General features: G+C 31.3%; 2 protein-coding genes across 2 annotated transcripts; one reads left to right on the top strand and one right to left on the bottom strand.

Moving 5' to 3' along the window:
* Window positions 1-4,079: 4,079 nt before the first annotated feature.
* Window positions 4,080-7,836, top strand: LOC120090045 (phosphatidyl-N-methylethanolamine N-methyltransferase). Its single transcript, XM_039047535.1, has 2 exons — window positions 4,080-4,403; window positions 7,183-7,836. Exons 1-2 carry the CDS (start codon window positions 4,159-4,161, stop codon window positions 7,430-7,432), a joined length of 495 nt encoding a protein of 164 aa, XP_038903463.1. The 5' UTR covers window positions 4,080-4,158; the 3' UTR covers window positions 7,433-7,836.
* A 1,394-nt stretch (window positions 7,837-9,230) lies between these two features.
* On the bottom strand, window positions 9,231-11,039 carry LOC120089844 (probable WRKY transcription factor 40). The gene is made up of 5 exons (XM_039047257.1): window positions 10,810-11,039; window positions 10,650-10,700; window positions 10,228-10,557; window positions 10,020-10,136; window positions 9,231-9,901 (listed from the first exon to the last, which is right to left on the bottom strand). Exons 1-5 carry the CDS (start codon window positions 10,897-10,899, stop codon window positions 9,548-9,550), a joined length of 942 nt encoding a protein of 313 aa, XP_038903185.1. The 5' UTR covers window positions 10,900-11,039; the 3' UTR covers window positions 9,231-9,547.
* Window positions 11,040-20,037: the final 8,998 nt, after the last annotated feature.

The raw sequence follows: 20,037 nt of genomic DNA on the forward strand, positions 1-20,037 counted from the left end.
CAAGCGAAACAAACCACTCAATGTAAGGAGAAAAGAGTAACGATGATGAAACTCTCCCACCACCCTTTTCGTAAGAGTGTGCTAGGAAATTATAGTTATGCCTCATATAGGAGGAAAAACAACACTATGTTATTGAATGAGATCCACAAAACCTTTTTTAACCATATTAATAACCTCTAAACAATTAGATTCTACCAAAATATTGTTGGATATTAATGGACAAGAGACTCTCCAAACCGTCATGGATAGCCATCGAGTCAAGAACCTTAGCCTCATTGCGTTAAGGAAATGATCTAAGCTCGTCAAACGAACACAACCCAAATGGTCTCAAAGCATCAAACCTAAGCCTCCCACCTGACTATCTGAGTTCTACAATGCATCTGTGTTAAACTTCTACTGATAAGTTGAAGGTGGAAACTATTCAATAGAAGCAGGCCAGTAAACAAGAAGGTGACCTCTCACATATATTTTGTTGTCATGCTTCACATGAATAAACTCGTTTAAAGACGGACATAAATAGATAAATTTGGATTTTATTAAAGTTAGAGAGATAATATTAAATTTTAAACGTTAGGATCAAATTAGAAATGTTTTTCTTCAAAAAAAAAATATTTTTTTTTCTTTTTCTAAAACATTAAAGACATTAGTCTAACTAGCAAATTTCTAAATTAATATCTTTTTTTTTTTTTCAATAAGAACCTAGTTATTGCACTTAAAAAAATAAAGGAACTAGTTCATTATTGAAAAAGTCAAAAGAACAAAACATTATTTATAAGAGTCGAAGTAACTTTAATTTAACATTAAAAAGAAAGGGGAAAAAACAACAATCATTGTATAAAATTTACCAAATTTAATATTACAACGTTGGTTTAATTTTTCTTTTGTTTTTTTTTTCAAAAAAAGGGAAAAAAAAAAAAAAGATATGAATGATAAAAAGGAAATATTAGCACCATAATGTGTGGAGGACCATGTGTCAAGTAATTAAAGCCTCCTTAAAGTTTGTAAATCATAATGAATAGAAAAAAGTGATGCCTTTGAGATTTTTATTCATTTCTTATATTAAATCAGGTTTTAAAAAATAGTAAAGTAGTTTTATGTGTCAATTGCCAAAAGCTACAGCTGTGATCCACTGTTGAGTCTGTTTTTTTCTTTATTTAAAAAAAATATCATTAGCCTTTTTTTTTCTTATTTTTGTTTTAATTAATTAAAGCATGAACAACAATACTAATGGTATAAAGATTTGTGAAGAAAGTGATCGTTGGTTAGGCTATATGTATTAACATAATAAATTGATAAGAAATCGGAAATCAAAGATATAATCAAAAGATAGATATAAACAATAAATAATCGATACAACATTGATAATTACAATGAGATTCTGTTCTTAATTTCTCAAAGTGTCAGATACAAACTAAACATATTCCAACATAAATAATTTGGATTTTAGCACTTTTTAAAAATTGTTTCTCCTTAAAATAAAATAAAATAAAATAATTTTAAAAATGATTAACTAGGATGGTCATGTGCCAATAAGTTGATATTCAAATCTTGGTTTAAAATTCTTCTCCTCGTTTCTAATGGATAATATCACTTCGTATTATAATTATATATAATTCATTTGATTAGCTTCTATTGGATATTTACGGTGAAAGAAAGTAAAATTTGTGTAGATATTTGAAACATAAAAATAGATTTAATAGATTTAATTGTGTAGATTAAATTTATTGTTAGAAACTTTAGATTAGATTGAAAAAAATCAAATTAAGATGATGTTTCATTACAAATTTAACATGTATGAAAGTTAAATTCGTAGTTTCTTCAATTTGAATGAGTTATGTTTAATTTTGATTAAGTAACAACTCAAATGAATTACATTTAACAAATGTTTCAATTTTGTATTTACTTTATTTTATTTTTATTTCGAAGAGCTACTAAGTTGCTAGCCTATAAATAGCAATTTGTGTTTTCATTTGTAACATCTCATTTCAAATTAAAGAGTTATCTCATTTCTTTCTTTCTTTTAATCTTGAGTTAAGCTAAGATCAAGTATCCATGAGTTTTGCGAGATCCGAGTAGTTCGAGGTTGCAGTTCTACTAGAGTTAGTCGTTGTATCCTAAGATGTTCATTGTAGTCTGCTTGCAGCCTGTGCAGAGTGAATAATTGTCTTCAAGACAGCGCTTATCAAAAACGTGCCTTACGTTTTGAATCTCCAAATATTTTGAGGTTTTTTCAAGTCTTTGGTCATTTCCATATCTAAAAGCTTATTATACCATTTGGTTTATGTTTGAGTTTGAATATTCTACATTGAGTATACTGTTTCAAGTTAAGGTATAATAAGTTTGCTAGTATATTTAGTTCTTATATATCATTTTTTCCAACAATATGAAGACAATTAATATATGAATCGGTGGCTGCAAACTCCTCCACCAATGTTACTACTTCTGCTTGATAGGATCACCTATTGCCAAACCTCGTATTGAAAAACTAAAGAATTCCGGGGAGAAAACTTCAAAAGATAGCAATAAAATATGATCTTCTATCTCACCACATTGAAACTTGCTCACATTCTAAAGGAAGATTTCTCAATTACCCCACTAAAAGTTGTAACTCCTGAAACAGAAGCTGCAAAGTAAGCATAGATGCATTTGGACTTCCTGTTTCGTAATTATATACTTAGTGGTCTTGAGACGCTTTGTATAATGTTTGGTGCAATGCCTACAATATATCAAAACTATTGTAGGAGACATTAGACAAGAAGAACAATTTGGAAGATACTGGTACTAAGAAATTCCTTGTGAAAAAAATCTTAGATTACAAGATGATTAATACCAAGTCGGTGATCAATTAGATAAAAGAACTGCAAATTATCATCGATGATTTGCAAAGTGAAGGATTGGACATCAGTAAGTCATTTTAAGTTACTGTTGTAATTGAGTAGTTGCCTCCTTCCTGGAAGGACTTCAAATGCTATTTCAAGCACAAGCGAAAAGAGTTATCTATGATAAACCTTGCGATGAAACTCTGTATATAAGAAGATAATAAAAGGGAAATAGAACTCCACTTGAAGTCGAAGCCAAAGCTATTATTATTGAAGCACATTGAAGGAAATTGTCAGGTTTGTAGTAGGAGTGACCATACTGCAGCAATGTGCAAACATAGAAGGGACAAAGTTCCAAAAACCAGGACAACATCAGGGAATATGACAATTTAGTTGTTGTCATCTCAGAGGTAAATATGGCTTCAGACACCAAAGGTTGGTGGATTGATACTAGTACTACTAAGAACATTTGTAAGGACACATCATTATTCACTACATATGAAAAGCAAGATGGCAACGATAAGTTGTACAAGGAAAATCCATCCATTGTCTCTGTGGAAGGCAAAGGGAATGTCCTGCTGAAATTGACTTCCAAAAAAATATTTATCCTCAATGATGTGTGGCATGTGCTAGAGATTTGAAAGAATCTAGTGTCAGGAATTATATTTAATAAAAATGTGTTCAAGCTTATATTTGAGTCAATTTGTTTAGACAGAGAGTATGTATGTGAAAAAAGGTTATCTAAGTGATGACATAATCTTCTATACACGTAATCATCTATATTAAGTATATTCTAAAAAATACACCGTAATTTGATCAAACAATATATATATACACACACCTTAAGTTTAGGTAATTGCAATGGGTAGTACTTTTAAGGATAATAACCAAATGTATAACAATATTTGAAAAGAATTACAAATATAATTAAGTCTATGAGCAATAGACTTCTATTATTGATAGACTTTTAAGAGCGATATGGTTCTATCACCAATAGATTATCTATATTTTATTTTTTTATATTATATTATATCTACTAATATTTTGAAGTTGATTGTTATATTTGCAACTATTATATAACTTTATTCGCACCAAATTTCCAAAAATGTTCCAGCCTTTTCTAGCTGAAACTTGGGCTTAAAAAGATAACCCAACGCAATACGTCTGGGTCATAACTCAATTATAACCCAATAACTCGAAACCCAACACAGGCCACTTGGGCCCATAGCCCATATTGGCTCGAACTATACCGGTCAAAAGGGCTACTCCGCATCTTCTTCTTCCTGGGAATCATTTTCCCGAGAAAGTGGAGAAAAAATCCGGCGAGAAAATTATCGGAATGGGCATTTTGGCGGTACTTGGAGTGTTGTTGCCATTTCCGTACTACTACGTCTTATGGAGTCGTCCACAGTTGTGGGTGAACTTGTGCGGCAAATCGCGCGACCCCTGCAAATTGATGGCCCAGGTCTCCGTTTTTCTCAAGTTGCTTCAGTTCCTCTCCATCTTTCACGTCTCCTCCTTCGCATGGCCGCCACCTCTATACTTCTGGCCTCTCATGGCCTTCGGACAGTTCTTGAACTTCAGGTCTCTCTCTCTCTCTCTCTCTCTGATGTGCTGAAGTCTGCTTCGAATGTAGTTGGCTTACTTACCATGACTTTTGTGCATGCTATTGAATTTGCGAGCTGGATGTTAAAGTAAAAATTTATTGTGCATTTTGTTTAGTAAGCCGTATGACAATGATCTATGTTGTTACATCTCGAGAAATGAGGGCATTTTTGTATTTATAACTATGTTTGGGTGTGTGTTACGAATGAATTTAATGATTAAATTTCTCTTAACAGCTTAAACTTATTGGATTAGAGGATGATTAGCAATATGGGATAATTGTGAGTTTGGGCTGGGTTTTGAGCACTCTATCAATAGTAAAAAGCATTTGAAGTAGAAGTTTTCTTTTAGAATTTCCATTATCATTTTGGATTGTCTAAGCAAATACACTGAAAACTGTAGAAAGTACCTTTAGTTTGGCTAAAAGTACTTTTTAGTTTTTACATTTCCAAATTCTTCTCATTTTAAGGTTGGAACCCTTGGCAATCTTTGAAGTTTTAAGTTGAGTTTTCTTTTCTTGGGGATAGATTCGAAACTTGAAGTCAGTGCTGATTCTGAGTTCAGTTGAGTTTTCTCCCTTTTTGGGAGAAGGAATGGTTGTGTTGCACTAAAAAGCAATTATTGGAGTGAAGCTCTTGGTGGAAACCAATCTGATCAAGGGATTGGAGATATCACAAAGAAAAACTATCTAATTAAGTTAACAAACGAAAGATTAAGGCCTTTTAGGTATGACTTTTTAGGTTCGTTTAAAAAGTATTTTTAAGCACTTAGAAAGTTATAACTACAAACTTATTTAATTTTTGGACAGCCACAAAGAAACTTTAAAGGTAACACTATTTGAAAATGTTATTGTTTCTCTTGACTAAAAGATCCCACAAAATAGCACACGCATCATCCTGCCACATAAACCCCATAGGAGAAATGTCATTGAACACTATCCATAGTATTAACTCTTCATGTAAAACTTGACAAGCAAACACCTTAACATTCTTAGGAATTCTAACCTATTAGAGTGAAGAAGAAATTGAGGCAACCGGAGAAAGAAAAGGGGTAGACAAGATGTGAAAAAGTTGTGACAGGAGAATCTCGTAGAAGGATCAGGGACCTATCACTAACATTCTTGGTCTTGAATAAGAGAGAGAAGACTCGCCACTTTAGACACCTAACTATCATACAGAGGACAACAGAAGTCTAAGGTGATAAAGGCAACATGGAGGCCAACGGATGTAGTCTCTTATTCAATAATGGTATAGCGGCAGAAATTCTCCCAAAAATACTTCAAACCTTTCACAACAGAACAATTAATCTCTATTATATATAAAAGGGATAAAATAGGAAGAATCTTTACATTCCCATTTTGTCCCTCATTATTAAACATATTCCTGATATAACCTTGGATTTAATAATTTTTTTTATGAAAATAGATTTAATAGTTAGTTATGGATTAGACTCTCACCCTTGGCTAGTCTTGATAAATCGAAGAGATATCTTCCAGAAGTTTTGCTAAGGCCGCTAGAATCACCACTTGCAACCCTCTCAAAAGAATGAGGATCATACCTACTGACCATCTCTCCCTAAACCACAGCGTGTTAATCTTCATGAAGAAACTCCACAACCACTTTGCCAGGGAAGCCTCAATATGCAGTCGTGAGCTCTCAATTCCTCGTTCCTTAGGCTTTTAACACCACCTCCCACTTAAGTGGGACGTTCCCTCCTCATCCATCTCTTCCTACCAGATGTTACTGATTAATCTCTCGATTTTCTTACTCAGCCTGACAAAATTCTTAAAAGAGAAAGGAAGTAACTTGGCATCCCATCGCACCCGACTAGCTTCATTTTAAGTGGATGCCTCAATCACCTAGTGTTTTTTAGTGGTGTTAACAAAAGTTTATTTCCTATGAGAACCAAAAAAGAAACTCCTGAGGACGGGTTTACAATTCAGAATATCATCCCCGTCATAATGCAATTGAAAAAACTCAAGTGTGGAGCTTGTTGCATCAAAGTGAGCATCTCAGAAGTTAAAACTCAATAGCTGCTGAAGCCATTTTCATGCCTACGATTCCGTGTACTTTAAAGATGAGAATGATTGAAATTTAAGAGGCTTTATTAGAATGGCAAATAACTTCCCTCATTCAAAATGGCTGGTAAGGATTCAGTATTTGGATCTTCAATGTGAATAAGAACCTATGCTATATTTTCTTTTGTTGCTTTGCATTTTGCAATATCCGACCAATCATTAAAGCATATATTCTATTTGATAGTGCTGAACTTTATCTGTTCTAGGATCCTTTTTCATTGATTTCGAGGCAGAATACTGATGCTTGGAATAGTCAAACAAGCTTTATAGAGACTATTTTCCCAGTACACATGTCTAATTTGATTGGTAGTCTTCACTAAGTACACCATTGCTATATATCATAGTACAAACAACTAGGTTTACGTGAATGTTCATGTCTAAAGGTCAAGTTTTGCTAATTAAGAAACAAGATGACAGGAACGAGTAATCAAAATGGAAAGTATCAGAAAATACTGTTAGAACTATAAAGAAAATAACAATTCCCCATGCACTTTGAGATTGTCAAACTCTCCTTAGAGACTACTATCTGTTACTGCATCAAGTAAGATTGGGTGTGTGGAATTCGTTGGAGCTTAATTTTCACAATGTTGCTGCAGTTTTCAAGGGTCAAATGAAAGAAAATAATATTGTATTGCTGCGGCTTGTAACATTATCATTTTCTTATCTTCTGCCAAACAACAGGGTCTACCAGTTACTTGGTGAAGCTGGTGTTTACTATGGAGTACGATTTGGGAAGAACATTCCGTGGGTAACCGAATTTCCATTTGGATATATAAAAGATCCTCAGTATGTGGGAAGCATTTTGAGCCTTTTTGCTTGTCTTTCGTGGGTACCCTTACAATATATTATGCTCTGGACACTGGGTTACATTTTTATGATGCATATTGAATCCAAGGAACATCCTGCAACTCGAGCAAAGCCTCAAAGCTGAATTTGTGAGAGAATCATCTTGGAACATCGACATCCGATCAATGGATCAATATCCGATCAGTAACAACTGGTTCAAGCATCCATTAGCCTGGTAACGACCCCAAGATCAAAGCTCTTGAAATTTTGAATGTTATCCCGGTTTAAGCTTTTGATGATGTCCTCACTTCTATTCTTCCCATTGTTTGTTGAAGTACTAGGAATAAGAGTTTTTACACCTACTTTGTGGGTTATCTTCATTATGATGCCAGTTCTTGTTCAAGTCTTTTGGAAGCTTGAGCTCTAGGAAATTATTGTTAAAAATAAATACTAGGAATAAGACACGTCATGGTTTCAATTCAGGACTTTGTAGATTTCTTTCATATTCAAATGCCAAAAGAAATAAAGATATACATATGCATTTGATAATTGTATTGCTTATTTGCTTGCTTAATGTTTGAATAAATATAAAGTATGGTGTTTAGTAAATGTGAATGAGAGAGGAATTATTATAATTTTCTAAAAAAATCTTTTTCTATCAAAATATATATAATCCTTGCCAGTTCAATCATAGTCTAACCTGTTAAAGTATAAGTAACCCTTAGAAATGTCAAATCTTCAAATTCTCAGCTTGTTGTTTGTTTGAACTTGAAGGAACATATATATATATATGTGTGTGTGTGTGTATAATTCATGTATCAATGCAAGGACCTTGTTTTGAATGGCTTAAAAGGTAAGCTATGAGACTTTTCTTTAGAAGTTTTGGTGTGATTTTTTCAAAACAAAGACAACTAATAGGAGGGGAGATTTAAGGTCAAGATATGGTTGGTTGAATTGTTGCTTTTTCAAAGATTGTGGCTAGCTATGGGTCTTCCTGTGGTTTTTTCTAGGTGTTCGTTTTGTTGACCAAGTTCAATGTTTGTCTAAGACTCTCTCAGCCAAGTTTCGATATTTGGATGATTCTATTAGTAATTTTTAGCTTTCGTTCGAGAAAGAATATTAATTTTAAGATTAAAATTCTAATAAATTGAATGAAAATATTTTGACCCGTTTGGTTGTCATTTTATTTTTATTTTTTAATTTTTTTAAATTAAGTCTATTAATACTTCTTTTACCTTTAAATTTCTTGCTTTTATATATACTTTTTACCAATGTTTTTAAAAATCAAGTCAAATTTTAAAAATTAAAAAAAAAAAAGGCTTTTAAAAACTTATTTTTTGTTTTTAGAATTTGATTAAGAATTCAAGCGTGGTACTTAATAAAGATGCAAATCAATATAAGAAATTAAGAGAAAATATGTTTAGTTTTCAAAAATAAAAAACAAAAAGGAAATGGTTAAAAAAAATGACATAAATTATAATTTTCTTGAAATCTAAGCCTCTACTTAGCATAACTCAATTGATTAAGACGTAGATCAGTCGAATTTTTTAATCTTCGCCCCTAATTGAATTTAAAAAATGGAATAAAGTAAAAATATTAGATCAAGAATATGTTCATTCACTTTAGTCCAAGGGAAAATGAATGGTCTTCCCTTCAATCACTTCATTCAACTATTCAAATACATAAAAACTTTCCACAAAAGAAATTGACTTATGAGAAATCTCATTGAAACTTCAAATCTAGTTTCAATATGAAACAATACGAAAATTAGAATGAAATGGAACCCAATATTTTCATAGCAAATGATTTCATTCTAATTACTTTCTAGAAAGAAAAAAAGAAGTTCAAAAATAGAAAGAAAACAAAAGGCTATACAAATTTCAAAATTTTGAGGGATTTCTTTCTCAATTCAACAATAAATGCGTAAAATACACTCATCAAAATGTTTACATATAAACTTGAGAGAATTCTTATTGATAAAAAATTCGAATGTTGAAGAATTTCGCATTACAAATTGAAATTGTTCGACGACCCAAAAACGTCAACCAAGTACCCAATTTGAATTTCTAATGAATTTTCATTTTCACCCATTTTTAGTACTTTTTTTCAACGTTTTTTTTTCTCTTTTTAAAAATATCAAAACTATCTTCCACCTCCTAAAATCCTTCAAATCTTCTCTGGTGTGTATTTACAGATTAATCTGACTGGGATTAGAGATCTTATCCCGAACTTTTAAACTTCAAAACTCCGAAGGCTTTAATCAATGTGGGAAAATCTTTCCCGAAATCGCCGCCGCAAGCGCCGCCGTGAATTTGGGATCTTTGGTTAAGGAAGAGGCCATCTGTTCAACGAGAAATTGTTGCATTTCCGGCGAGTCAAATCTTGGGTTGGGGATCGTTTTAGCTTCCATGGTCGGCTTCGGCTTCGCCAAGTCAAGGGAAATTGCCGGCGCCGACGAGGATCCCGGCGCTGCCGTGAGCACCGCTGGAGCTATGCTGACGCTACGGGCGGAGGAGCCACCGGAAGTTGCCTCAATCTGAGATGGGTGTGGATGATTGTGTTCACCTTCATATGTGGCTACAAGTACTGATTGATCTTCTACACTTCTTTGAACCTACAAATCAAATCCTCCATTTAATACAAACCCTTTTCTTTAATCAATTTTTAACAAAAATTATTATTTCTGAAAAAAAAAAAAAAAAAAAAAAAGGGAGTTTGTTGTGGTTGTTTACCTTCTTTTTAACAGGGCAACTAGGAGCAAAAGAGCATTTGAAATAAGCTCTAGGACAAGGATTATCTCTAGTGACTTTTTGGCCATATTTCCTCCATTGAAATCCATCTCTAACAACCTGCAAATTCCAAGTCAAGAAACAGGTTAAGTTTATTTTAGACTGAAAATCCCATCTTTCGTTTTAAAAAGTGGGGTTTATTAAAACTCACCAGATTTGAATCAGAAGCTCCAATTTTGACTTGAACTCTAGTGATTTTAGCAGATTTGTTTATGGTTTCTTCTTTTGGTTTCTTATAAGATTCTTCATCAGTTGAACTACTCTCAGAATTCCCATTCATTCCAACCATATTATTATTGTTATTGCTGCTTTCTGATTTCCTCTTCTTTGAAGAAGAAATCTCCTTTTCTCCATTTTTGTTCATTTGTTCCATCAAATGCCCTCTCAAAGTGTTGTAGTTTTCACACACAACAGTCAACATTTCAGTCAATTTCTTGTTCTCTGCACTTACCCTCTTCAATTCCTCCATTAAAGCCCCAGTCTGAAATTGAAAGAAAACAACAAACAAAAATTAAAATCAACACAAAGAACTCTGTTTATGAACAAAGAAATTGAAATCCATCAAACACCCACCTCTTCTTTCACAGAAACCTTCCTCTCAACATCCATATAATTCCTCTCCTTCTACAAAAAGAAAAACGAAAACGAAAACGAGGTCACTCCAAAACGAAAACCCATAAAAGGGAAAGAAAACAGAGAAACGGAGGATTAAGATTAAAGCAAGTCCACTCACCGGAGCTTCACCGGAGAATCTGAGAGGCTGAGTATTGAGATCTAAAGAAGTATCAACAGAATCCAACAACCAAGAGGAAAAGGCAGCCATAGGCAGTGAAAAGCCAAGTGAAAAAAGAAGGAAAGATATGATTTTGAGAGAGTTTGAGGACGACCCAGAAGGGATTTAAGAGTGGAAAAAGGGAGAAATGAGAAGATATATAGAAGAAAGGATTGAGAGGAAAGTCCATGGAAAGAGAGAGAGAGAAAAGGGTGGGAGTGGGAGTGGCAAATTGACAGAAGAATTAGGAAAATACAAGGAAGAGGTTCTGATTTGGTGTGCTCTTTTTGGCATATTGAACAAATGTGATTGGTGAAAGAAGAGGGGCCATGTCGGTTGAGATAAGGGATTATTTCAAAATTCATTTAAAAAAAAAAGAAATGGGAAGGAAAAGGGAGGGCGGGATTCAAAGTCAAGCAACAAGTTGTGTTTCATTGTTTGAATTTAATAAGTAAATAAATGTTTTTTGAGATATTAGATAGAGTGGGGTCCTTTTAGGGTTAAATTTTTTTGGAGTTCAAACTCTTGAATTTTCATTGCAATTTGCAACTTTGGGTATTTTTTACAATTGGGTTTATTTATTGCATTTTTTCTTTTTGGATTGAAAGAATTCAAAGTCTTTTGTTTAGAGTTGGAAAAAAAAAGTTAGTTACAATTTTATATAGAAACTTTAGCTATATCTAGTAGGTTTCTAAAATCTAAAAAGTGTTTAATACTATTCACATTTCGTTTGGTAATAATTTAATTTTTTAAAATTAAATTTATGAATACTACTTCTATCTATGATTTTTTTTTATATTTTAAAAGATATACATAAACATTACTCCCACCTATAAGTTTCTTTGTTCTGTTTAATTTATTCATAAAATATTTTTAAACTTGAGAAAAAATTGTTTTTAAAAATTTGTTGTTTTAGAATTTGACTAAGAATTAAATGTTTCTTTAAATAACTTGTTATCACATTGCCCCCTTTAAATTTTGGTTTTTTTTTTTTTTTTATTTGGCTTGATTCAATAATGTTTTCTAGAGGTAGATGAAAGCTTTTTCAAAGAACTTGTGAGAAAACAAACACAATATTTAAACATACAAAACAAAAAGATTATCAAACATGAATTAAATTTTTAAGTTTTATGTTTAATAATGTCATTTTTGGTATTTTTAATAATTCACAAACTTATTAGACACAATAAATTTTACGATATTACGTGTCAAATAATGAATGAAACGAATTGTTGCTAATAAATTTTTTTCCTCTATCTCACGTATTTTTCGTAGATACATACGTATATACGTATATATATACATACATATGTGTATGTATATATATATATGAAATTATGAGGGAGATATATGTTGACCAGATACTCAGTTCCGCAGCTCTTATCTAGAGTTGGAGCCTTTCTCGTTTTCGTCACGTTTTCAAAACATTTTCCACGTGTTCTTGTTTTTTCCTTTTTTTAATTCTAATAAAAAAAAAACAATACCTTTTTTTAGAAAATAAAACAAAATATTTTTTATTAATAATATGATATGTCTTCAAGACCTCCACACGGCTTTAAGGAGACACGGTAATATCACGTGACCATATACTTTACTTTACTTTTCTTTTTGTATTTTATTTTACTTTTGACGTCAGCATTGGAATCGGACGCGGATTTAGAACCTTCCTCTCACTCCAAACACTAACACGCACAACATACATCAAAATTTCGCGTTTTATTTAAATTCTAGAATATCACAAAAATCCCCTCGAAGTATAATGGTAATTACGTTTTAACTTTTTTTTTATAAAAATTGAGTCCTCTAATTTATATCACTTTAAATATTTAAACCATCAAATTTATAATAATTATAGAAACTATACTCTCAAGGGATGTTGAATTGGTTACTATAATCCTATTATTATAGTCGGATTATAATAATATATTTTTGGGATGTGGACTATTTTAGTTTGAAAATCAAATAGTTAACACTGTAGGAAAAAAAATAAAAAAATTATGAATGTAAAATAGTAAAAACTGTAGCAAACAAAAAATACGATAGAAAATTAGGGTTTTACAATAATATTGACTGTAGTTGTCAGTTGATTGTGAAACACAAAATAGTATTTATTATAAGAATAAGTGGTTATTATAGTTTTGAGATAATCATTGTTCCAAATACACTACTCAAATGATAAAAATTGGACTTTCAAAATTACACAATTGTTACAATTTTTACAATTATATACATTTGAGATTTATTTTTAATATTTGTATAAATTTTAGACTCAATTTTTACAATTTAAAGTATAAATGTAACTATCACTACATATTAGAGATAATTTTTACAATTTGTCATGAATTTCTATATATTAGAGATAATTTTTACAATTTGTCATGAATTTTAAAAAATCTCCCATACATGTATAAGCTCTAGATGTTACTTGGACTTTTAAAATTCCTTATAATGTTTCTAAAATTTTATCCTAATAAGTCTCTGAAGTATTTATTTTGTGTCAGATAATTAGTCGTAGCCGATAAATGAGACATTTTTTTTAAGCTCACAGTGTTATATATATAATCAAAAAGTTAAACGGGTAACGTAATGAAAACATTTTGACCATATCTATTTAGATTGAGTATAATTTAGGCTTATTTTTTGTTTTTAATTTTTTTAAATTAAGTCTATTTTCTCTTTATTTCTTACAAATATTTTTATCTTTCTGTAATATAATAGTTGAATTCTTAGTCAAATTCTAAAAAACAAAAAAATTAAAAATTAAAAGAACATTTTTAGTTTCCAAAATTTAGCTTGATTTTTTAAACTAGTGATAAAAAGTAGATAACAAATGAAGAAATTTGGAAGAGAAAGTAGTGTTTATAAGTTTAATTTTAAAAAAAAAAAACAAAAAACAAAAAAAATCAAATAGTTACCAAAATGGGCCTTAATTAATATTTCTTTTGAAAATTGTCCATGCATCAATTCTAATAGTTCAATTTATTAATTCGGTATTTGAAAAAGTTTACAAACGTGTAAAAATTGAATGCATTGACAATTTTCATATGTGATCTTAATGAAGTATTTAATTTGATTCATAAGTTATATGTTTTACAAATATTTTCCGAATTAAATCTAAAAATGAAGGTTAATTATTATATTTAGGGAAGTTTAGGGTTTAAGGGGATAAAATCCTAAAATTTAGAGGTGTAACTTTTTTTTTTTTTCACTGATCCATGATTTTGAACCTTGTAATAATTATACCACTTCTTGTCACTTATATTTGTTTTTTTTTAATTTTAAAACTATTGATATGGAAAAATATAATAATGAATTTCTCTCTTTCTTTAGAGGGCCCACCAAGGCTATTTTATTCTATACAGTGAAAGAGAGCTATGATAAATAAAGAAAAGAGGCCATGAGTTCCACATTTTAAACCCTTCAGCTTCTTTTTGTTTTTATTGATTTTTTAATTCGTTTTTTTTTCCCCCATTTAGATTCATTCCCTTTCCATAAAAAATCCAAAAAATAGCCACTGTTTTTTTCTTTTTATCCTTTTCTTTGTTAACATGTCAATTATTTTCTTTCATGCCTAGATTTATACAAATCCTCCATTTTAACCATCTGAGAATATATATATATTAAATAACCGAAAAAGAATATAATCAAAACCGACTGTTTAGATAGTTGCTATAATATTTAAGTAGATGGTCAAATTTCATTTAAATTGAGTTTTTTATGCTTCTTTTTAAATTTGCTTTTCAAGAAACCAAAATTTTACTTTATTTTTATTCTGTTTTATGGATTGAAAATTACGAAAAATATTGTTTTTGTACTTTTCTAATTGTCGGGAAAAAAACATATATGGTGTCTCGTGCAATGTTTGAACAATTTTGCAAAGAATTGACATATTTAAAGTATATAATATAACTCATCAAAAGATTGAGAAGATTGGATTACGTAATTAATCTTTTAATGTAGTAAGATATTTAGTTTTAAAAAATGAGAATGTTGGTTACTCGCTCCCATTCTTCAAAATCATAGTAATGAAGAATTGTTGGGTGAAAATTTAACTTTCAAAACAAACCAATCTTTTGGTTGGAGAATCTCACATTGAAAAATTTGGTATTGGAAGCCTCCTTATGTACTCCAATCTTGAATTTTGGGTTTGGATCCCAAGGGGTACCCATGTTTTGGAGGGAGTGAGAGATAGACCAATGTGGGTTCAGTGGACATCCCACGCGCGCCGCCGCCGCCGTTCGTCTAATCGGGCGTGGCGAAGCAAGACGCGTGTGTGTGATAAAAAAAAACAAAGAAAGGAAAAAGTCCTCCTCGTTCCGCTTCGTCCACGCGTAAGCGTTTCGTCCGTGCACGTTTTGAGGCTCACCGCCTTTTTTGCTCCCTACCGTTCCATGCTGAACACCTATAAAAGGCATGGCCTTCAGCAGTTCAAAAACACAATTCATTTTTCACTTTATTCCATTTTTCCACTCATAACTCTTCCATTTTAGTTTTCCAAGCAGTAGGTTTAGAAAAGGTGTGTGTTCCGACCGGTCGGTAACGGTGCTTTTCTGATTGGGTTTCTTTTGGTTGTTTTATCCTGGAGACATCGTGGCAAATCTTCAGACCTGCTTGTACACTTCGGCAGAGCCGTGAAACGCCTTAAAGAGAGCGAGCTCCGCGACTTAGCCTATAACGAGTTTCTGTTTTGCAGGTTTTTGCCCTTTGCTTGACTGTCGTGCCTGTTCGTCGTTATGAGGGTTCTGCCGTTTCCAACAAGAACTTAATGGATTGTCCGAAATCAATAAAAGTCATGAGTTTAATAAAAGATACCTAGAATAAATGAATTCAATCTATGATAATCACGTATATTTAAGATTTTATATTTTATAAATTTCTTGATAATCATAATGTTGTAGAAAGAAAATGTGCGCCTTGACTCGACTCGAACCATATATTTTTTTTTCTTAATTATAAAATTAGAGCATTAGAATGTGAACATAAAACTCATAATAATTGATACTCGAACATTTAAATTCTCTTATTAAGGGTGTGTTTGGTATGTGATAAAAGTAGAGAGTTGAGTTGAGTTGAGTTGGTAATTATTATCTGGAGAGTTAAATTATCTGGGGAGTTAAATTGTCTGTGTTTATTTGCAGAATTGAGTTGAGTTGGTAATTATTGTCTGTGTTTGTTGTGTAGAATAGAGTAGAGTTGAGTTGAGTTGGAGGATCTGATGCAGTTTTTTTGTGAATGAGATTAGTTCTATTTTTTTTTATTTCATTCTTTTATTTTTTAGTTTTATGCTTTGCTATTGTTGATTAATTTTCAAATATACACGTATTTTCTCAAATCATTTATGACATAAACTGGACAATCTCATTTTTTTTCTCATTTGTAGAACATAATATATTATTTTTCATATATTCTTTTCAAAAACTGTAATAATTCTAATTCTCTTCAATCGATAAAACATATCAACAAAATATATTTCATGTTTCTCTCAATTAATTGGTATATTGTATATTATATGTATATATTGAATGTACGTATATATATTGAAGGTAATTATCCCAATTACTATTTGGTATATTGTATGTATATATATTGAATCTTGCTAACTTAACTTTATTATTTCAAATAAATATGGATAGTATATTTGGGGGATTCAAACGGCAAATATGAGGGAAGAGAGAAAGAAATGAAAAAATATTGCTTTTTAGGGTTATTTTTTAGGGATAAAAAAGGGAGTTTTGAGTGGGTAAAAAATGGGTTTTAATAACCCATAGGTTTGACGATAAAAAAAATATATATATATATATATGGATCCAAACGATAGAGATGAGGGAAATGAGAAAGAAATGAAAATATATTGATTTTTAGGATTAGTTTTGAGGGGATAAAAAAGGAGTTTTGAATGGGTAAAAAAGGAGTTTTAATAACCCATAGGTTTTTTTATAGGCTTAACAAACATGGGTAATAAATACCCACCCAACCCAATAACTTATACTCATTTATCAAACACCTCCTAAAAGATTATTTAAGTGATAATGGTTAGACCAAAAAAAAAAAACTTAAAAGTGGAGAGAGAAAGAGAGATTAGGCGAAACTACCCTCACTAATGCGGACTTTTTGTTTTTGATGAATTTTTATTTAAAACTTTTTTTAAAGGTTAAATAAAATAGTTGAAAATATGAAAAAAATATGGGGTGTTTTCAAATTTAGAAAACTAGGTAAAATATTTATAAATATAGCAAAATATTATTTTCTATAAGAAGTAAATTGTGATAGACTACGATAGAAATCTTTCGGTGTCTAACAGATGTCTATCGTTCAGTGATAGATGTCTATCAAAATCTATCATTGTCTATTACTGATAGATGATGACATTTTACTATATTTCAAAATATTTTAAGCAGTTTACTATTTAAAACAATTACCCAAAAAGTTTTGTGTTATTTTTTCATGTATATGTTCTTTTGGTATTCTCTAGATCAATTGTGTGCATACAATTAAAGAAGGAAAAAAACACAATAACAACAACAACTTTTCCTTCTTCCTTAGAATTTATACATCTACTTTATTAGAAAAGGAGAAGATCATAGGTATGTGATTGGATATATTAATATCCTATTGATATAGGGCCTATTAGGTGGAAAAAAAATCTACAAGGGTAAATGAATATTCAAAGTAGATATAACATTATATCATCGCGAAGATATGTGATGTTATATTGTTCCTAATATATTATAGGTTTGAATTTTCAATACCAACATGAACATAACTCAATGATTAATAATATATATCCTTCTATTAAGGTTATATAGATTTAATATTGTTGTTTTTTCATCTTCATGTTTTTTTTCTTCTCTTAATAAATATTAACCTTTGTATATTCCAAATGTTGTTTTTCTTATTGTAATTATTTTCTTTCAATGAAGAAACTTGGATAATTTTCATATGTTGGTGACTAAAAAATGAGTAAAGACGATATGTGTCTGGTAGATAGTACAACTACACATATAATACTTACAAGTAAAGAATATTTTTCAAAACTGACGATGCTGGAAGCAAAAGTCAATAATACGATATTAGGTTCTACAAACCTGATTGAAGGCTTTGGAAAAAAAATATTATTTTGCCTAGAGTAACAAAATTTACAATAGACAATACATTGTTCTCTAGTCGATCAAAGAGAAATCTACTTAATTTTAAAGATATATGTTGTAATGATTATCATATTGAGCTTGATAGTAAGAATAATGTGGAATTTATATATCATATCCACTGTCTCAAATAAAAAGAAAAACGTGTTGGGATTGGTGTCCTAATTCTCCCAAAGTCTCCTAGATTCTGAGAGAGTTATTTTATTTTGGCATTTACTCATATCCAATAAACAAAGCTCCATAGTTATTGTATGTAAACTTAAGCATGTATATGAGATATACAAGTGGATCATGCCTTAAGTGATAACCTAAATAGGCCTGTAGTATAAAGATTAAGGTGGGAAACCTGATCCTAGTGACACTACGGATACGACCCACTTTATAGAGGCTTGCAAATGTTGTGAACTACTACAGATGGTAGATCCTGACCATTCATGTGGAGACATGTGAGTGAGGGTGTCCTATACAAAGAGTTTGTATAAGACCGGACCACAAGATGACTAGTCTCTGTATATAACATTGTTGATACTGGAGACTTACATCTCACCTAAACGACCATACGTGACATGACTTCAATCTTGAGTGTTTTAGGAACTTCTACCATTGAGGGCAGTCCGTTGATTAGCATGAGTGAGAGTGACCAGATTACCAAGTCAACATGCCTACCTTTTTAGGGACTTGTCTGATTTAGGAGCTGGGAACTCGGTTACACAAGATGAAATTCACTCCTTCCCCGAAGCAGGGGTAAGTAGATAGATTGCTCCCTTAAGAACTAGTTCCGGGTCTTGAACATAGTGGTCATTGTTGGGTTTTATGTCCTAAAACTTGTGGTTTGTAAACAATAAAACTTATTCTGAAAATTCAATAAGTTGTTATTAAATATTTTGTTTTTTAGAAATTCAATAAACCTAAGTCCCTTGACTATTACATGAGTACTTGAACTTTATGTGGAGACATACAAGTGGATCAGGTTCGAGTAAATAGTCAAAATGAACTATAGTATATGAATAAGGTTGAATGCCTTATTCTGATAACACTATTGGATGCGGTCTACTCTGTAGTTATTACAAAGAGTTGTAAAGAGTGATCCTAATTTGTTCATGTTGAAACATGAGGAGTGAGGGCGTCTTGTGCAAATGAGTTTTGTACAAGATCGGACCACGAAACCAGTCACTCTTACTTTATAACGTTGTTTACTGCTTAAGACTGACTATTTCAAAGCGATGACCTAAGTAACTTGACCTTAATCCTGAGCTAACTATGAACTCCTGTTTCCTCGACATTATCCTTTGATCTGCAAACGGTAAGAGTAGACCAATTTCTCTGCTCAATAAACCTCCCATTTTGGGGATAAGATTGGATGAATAGCTAGGGACATAGTGTGCAAGATGGAATTCACTCCTACACGATTAGGGTTAATAGAGATATTGTTCCCTTTAAGTGTTGATTCTAGGTCTTGAACAAGAGGCCCCACCCTCTCATTGGCCCGAGAGGGATTCGATTTGTTGATTGGACCACAAATCAATTGTTCATTAGGGGATCAGTGGGATTGAAGAAACAAGAGGTAATTTTGGGGGTAAAACAGAGATTTGACCCAACCGTTATTATGAACAACCTGTGAAGGGTTAACTTACTAATCATGGTTATATCGAATGGACATAATATATCTACAGTGAGAGGAGTTCAGCTATGGGCTTTAGTGGAATCATCCATTAGTTAACGAATGAGGGTTAGTTCGATCTAATGAATTTAACTAATTAATCTTGGATCGTTGGAGCCCATGATCTGTAAGTCTGCGAGATCCCCCTACTAACTCGTAAATGGATTAGCTCTAGAATAGCTAGATAAGTTAATTTTCAATGTTCAAATTAGAATTAAATGAAATTGGAGAAATAATATTTAAATATGATTTAAATATTTGAAAATGGAATTGTGTAAAATTAATTTAATATTTGATATTAAATTAATTAGAATTATTTAAATTGTTTAAATAATTATTTATTACTTTTATTAAGAAAATTAATTTTGTAAAATTAATAATATT

Source organism: Benincasa hispida, chromosome 11 (genome assembly GCF_009727055.1).
Source record: "Benincasa hispida cultivar B227 chromosome 11, ASM972705v1, whole genome shotgun sequence".
Taxonomy (NCBI): Eukaryota; Viridiplantae; Streptophyta; class Magnoliopsida; order Cucurbitales; family Cucurbitaceae; genus Benincasa; species Benincasa hispida.

Bases quoted from the DNA above. Each gene is read 5' to 3' on its own strand.
- LOC120090045 (XM_039047535.1), top strand. From the start codon at position 4,159: ATGGGCATTTTGGCGGTACTTGGAGTGTTGTTGCCATTTCCGTACTAC. The intron at 4,404-7,182 runs GTCTCTCTCTCT...GCCAAACAACAG, and splicing joins GGACAGTTCTTGAACTTCAG to GGTCTACCAGTTACTTGGTG.
- LOC120089844 (XM_039047257.1), bottom strand. From the start codon at position 10,899: ATGGCTGCCTTTTCCTCTTGGTTGTTGGATTCTGTTGATACTTCTTTA. The intron at 10,701-10,809 runs GTGAGTGGACTT...TTCTTTTTGTAG, and splicing joins GATTCTCCGGTGAAGCTCCG to AAGGAGAGGAATTATATGGA. The intron at 10,558-10,649 runs GTGGGTGTTTGA...TTTCAATTTCAG, and splicing joins AGGTTTCTGTGAAAGAAGAG to ACTGGGGCTTTAATGGAGGA.